The sequence below is a fragment of the Nanorana parkeri genome, unplaced genomic scaffold, assembly GCF_000935625.1.
Source record: "Nanorana parkeri isolate BGI_ZX_2015 unplaced genomic scaffold, ASM93562v1 scaffold1782, whole genome shotgun sequence".
In the NCBI taxonomy this organism is placed as follows: Eukaryota; Metazoa; Chordata; class Amphibia; order Anura; family Dicroglossidae; genus Nanorana; species Nanorana parkeri.
The window spans coordinates 148055-152550 of record NW_017308050.1 but is presented as its reverse complement, the minus strand read 5'-3'; the positions used below and the strand labels follow the sequence as shown (position 1 = coordinate 152550).

Genomic DNA, 4496 nt, shown 5'->3' with positions numbered 1-4496 from the left:
AACCCCCCAATCACAAGGGTCCCCCCCCCCCCACCCCTCTTAAAGATACACTGACAACAATTACATTTGCTGGGCGCTTCTACACTGCATACTACATAAAATGAGATTCAAATCAGATTTCATAATAAATTCCCTATCCTGAAATCATTCAACAAAAACCCACGATGTGTCATCTAAATTTAAATCTTTATACATGTCCACATGAAGCAACTATATTTAAAGTACATTCATGTTTTACTCAATATGCAAATAGCAGAGTTAAATAACAAGCACACTCACTGCTTCAGCCAGTGGCCTTTTTATCACATGCAGTACATATTACTGATTTATACAAAAAGGTCAAACCCAGTAATATGTTTTTAAGTTGTGACTCCTTTGTCTCCAACTCTTTATATGAAAAAGGCCAAAGCAACTAAAGTCACACTATGTTACAGGCATTATTCCCTGTGCTCAGAACTGACAAAAGTGCATTTGTTTTTTTTGTATGTCCTGAGATAAAACAATGCACAATTCACATTGCTTTTCCTTCCTTCGAATTAATGGGGAGGAAAACAATAAAGCCTGTTCAGATTAATTTGGCAGTATGCACAAAACAGGAACAATACCTTGAAACCATCTGTACATAAGAGAATACATACACTTTTATTCCTTGGAAGGAAAGTTAACAAATAACCTACCGACTATAACTTCAGTCTTGCTGAAGAAGCTGTTAACAGTACTAGCCATGGAGATTTCGTTCGATTGCTCAGCTCCATTAGGTAAGGCATTCTTTTTGACCATTATATCATTGCCAGTCTGGAAGACATCGATATCGTTCTTTGGGCCTCGGAAGTCGTTTTCTGGAATTTTGTTACCCATCGTAGTCTGCAATTAGATTTTTTTTTTTAAAAAGAAGAAGTTTAAAATTACAAAAAAAATAGTCCCAGCTTGCAAAGTGATTTGGAAAAAAAAGTGTAATTGTACTCTGTAACAGCATGTACTATGATTTATCTACCACAACAAGATGGCTCGGTAGGTATTCAACTAAAGTGGGTTGAGGAACGCCAAGAAACTGCTAGCTATGGTAACAGTCTCTCCTTAGCCAAGAATAAATGCATTTTACAGCGAGAATTTTTTTTGCACATAAATCCATTTCCTTGATAGGGGCTGCAGATTCGATAAATCTCCACAACATAAAAATGGAGAGGGTGAATGCAATATGACCAGTTGAAAAAAAGCTTTGACACCTTTTCCCCAACTGAACTCTTCAGAGTGTGGTGAGACCATGCTTTGGAATCACAACGAAGCAGTTACTAAAAATATTTCCAAGGATTCTGAATACAAGAAGCAGAAATCCAAAAGACCACTCTTGGGGGTGAACACACACACACACACGATATGCTCAAATTTGTATTTACAACATGTACCTACATGATATACTATGCATCACAATATTCAATGAGCATATGAATTACATATCCTAAAAACTTAAAAAAGCACATAAGACAAGTGCACAAAAGGAACAGTTCCAAAACCCCCTAAGCAAAGGATTGGAGTGATGCAGTAGTACATTCTAAACTCAATACTCACAGTGGGTGTGTCTGGAGTCGATTCAAGGTCATCCATTTCATCTGTAAAGGAAAGCAGATTAAGATAAAATATCAGTATACATTTCAAAGGCCTTAGCAGGTTTAGTAAACCAAAGGGGTAGTAAGCACACAGACTACTTTGAATGGCATGAGTCAGATGGACAATGTTAAATCCACTTATAGAAACAGATTAATAAACATTTCTGCAGTTTCTTAAACAAGAATTTCCAAAAATGTTTGTTACAGGGGTTTTCAAAGGAGATACTTAAAATATAGTACATATACCCCATTTAAGCTACATTATTTTTAATATTTTAAGAAGACTCAAAAGATATGCCAGGTATGGAGCATAGATAAGCCATTAGTAAAAAAGAACTCCGTGGTTGACTAGCAATTGTATTAATGCATATGTACATTTTCTTATTCCCCCAAGCATGCATTGGATGTAAACCTTAGCTCTGCAATAATGCTGGTAAGCAATGGACTGTACAAAATGTTCCCAATTTAACCTCTTGCCGTCCGCAGTAAAAAAACGGACGGACGGCACTGCTGCATCTGCGGGTTGCCGTCTCCAGACGGCAATTTTTTTCTGCTCGCGCGCAATACCAATAAGTGCAAAAAAAAATAAATATAAATTAAAAAAAATAAAAGTAACATTAGAGCCATCAATCACTGATAACACTAAACTGATGAGCAGGAACAACTGTTAAAGCGTCGCCTATGGCCAATTTTGGGTATTATCGTTTGAGGTTTCGCGCGCGCACGCAATTTTAAGGCTTGACATGTTTAGTGTCTTTTTACCCGACGTGACCCCATCTTTTATATTTTACCAAAAAATTGGGTAATAATAAATGTTTTATCATTTAATATAGGGGAAACTTTTTTTTTTTTAAATTTCGGTAATTTTTCCTTAATATAGTAAAAAAATAAAACCCCCAGTGGTGAATAAATACCACCAAAAGAAAGCTCTATCTGTCCCCAAAAAAGGGTATAAAATTCATTTCAGTACAGCGCTGCATGACGGAATAAATGTCAGTTAAAGTACCGCAGCGCTGAATACTGAAAAATGGCCTGGATGGGAAGGGGGTTTAACACCGCGGATGTCAACTGGTTAAATTGAAAACATTTTGTACAGTGTTCTACTCTGCTTACCAGACATCTTTCAAAATCTCCAAAATATGTGCCGCATAAGGGGTAAACATGACAAAATCAGGTCCTACATTTTTTAGAACATGTAACTATTAAAAGGGCACACATGAAGTTCTAGAGCAACAGCCAAACTGGAGCCTAGCAAAGACATCTGAGTAGCTGTAAGGTATTACTAACAAGGTTTAGCTACCAGATTTTCAAAAAAGACATACAATTGCACTATTTTATCTAAAAATACTATAGATCCCCCATAACATTTCAGAAGACTTGTATGTTTACTTAGAACACAAGCAGCTCAGTGCACTAAATCTTGTTTTCCCAAGTCTTTTATAACCACACCTTGTTTATCTTTCCTATGCATTTATGTGGCAAATAGGTTTCAACACGTCTTGTAGGCATCCGAGATATACTTTTGGCACATTTAAGAAGGCATACCAAGAGAAGTATATATGCACAACCAATATATATTTTGTTTATATTCCTGTCTAGGCATGGCAGTTATCTGGCTTTTAAAGTGGGCATGTCCCGTTAACAGTACATTAAAGCAATGTCCTTGAAGCATTTTATTAAGCCTGTTCAACTGGTTGCATATTACATTTTAACAGATGTAAAGCCAGCTTGTATAAATATTCATATTGGGGTGACTGGCCCAGTATGCGTCACAGAGCATGCTCGGTATGTTCATTTACCAATGAGATGCCCAATATGCCCCTCGGTGCTTCATTAGAAAAGGAGATTCTGATACCACTATTTGGAAGGTTCTACAAATGCTTTCTTTTAAGTGATGCAAACAAGGTTTACCTCCAGAACCAGAGCCTTCATCAGCTGAATCTGAATCCTCATAATGGTCATCCAAATCCTCATCATCAGGTAGGGATCCAGAGGACTCCATGATATCATCAAACATACCATTAGGGTCCATTGTCTCAGTTTCTCTGATCTGCATTAAGATAAAATAAATAAATATAAGCCACAAACATATGTAAATGTGTAGTATGGCAGTAAGCAACGTGTCATCATTACACTGAACGACCTAAGTTTTAACAAAAAGGATGAAAACACACACGTTCATAAGCTAAAAATGTGGCCTAAATGAACAAACACACACTTTGAAAAACACAAGTGTGGTCAACCCATTTCTCCATTGGTTACGGTCTCTGGCCCACCCCACAGCAATAACAGTGGTCACAAGGAAGGCTGGAGCTGCAAAAATCTGGAAAGAGTCCCTCTGAGGGAGCAATAGCCCATGGCTAATCCAAATATATGCAACTTCCCAAAGATTAGGCATTAGTTCTAGGTGGATGGCGATACAGTAACAACAAAAGTCGCTTTACAAAAAACAACAAACCCTTCAGTATCAGTTAACCAGGAGACATCGAAGTACAATTTTCCATGAACATGTTGGTGGTGCTAGTGACTACTCTTAGCTCTCAATCTCGTGGGCATGTTGCTCTATATTGTACATCGTGCGGGGCTGGTTGTTGCCGTCTTTCTGCACAAACTGTCTACAGACCCAAATGCCGCCCGTCTGCATGTGAGGTTATGCATCATCCGTGTGCAGCTATCGACACTCAGCTTTGGAAAGCAGCATGTGAAGGCATATCGCTCCTGCATCTCCATAGAGTTATATATGATGGATGGTTGGCAACACTTTCGCGTGAATGAGGCCTTACAGACATCTCTTTGTGAAAATTTTGTATAGCGACAGGGTTCTTTAAGATCTTAAACTTTAAAAAAAAAAAAAAAAAAAAAAGCAATTGAAATGCATTAGACAATTTA

At 37.6% G+C, this 4496-nt stretch overlaps 1 protein-coding gene across 1 annotated transcript in view; it reads right to left on the bottom strand.

Annotated features, from left to right (window-relative positions):
* LOC108799664 (syndecan 4-B-like) overlaps nt 1–4496 on the bottom strand; it is a 27259-nt gene that overhangs the window by 697 nt on the left and 22066 nt on the right. Inside the window, exons 2-4 of the mRNA XM_018571561.1 lie at nt 3519–3657; nt 1570–1610; nt 678–864 (exon numbers count right to left, since the gene is read on the bottom strand). Of these exons, the coding sequence (XP_018427063.1) occupies nt 678–864; nt 1570–1610; nt 3519–3657 (367 nt within the window). The remainder of the gene's footprint in view (nt 1–677; nt 865–1569; nt 1611–3518; nt 3658–4496) is intronic.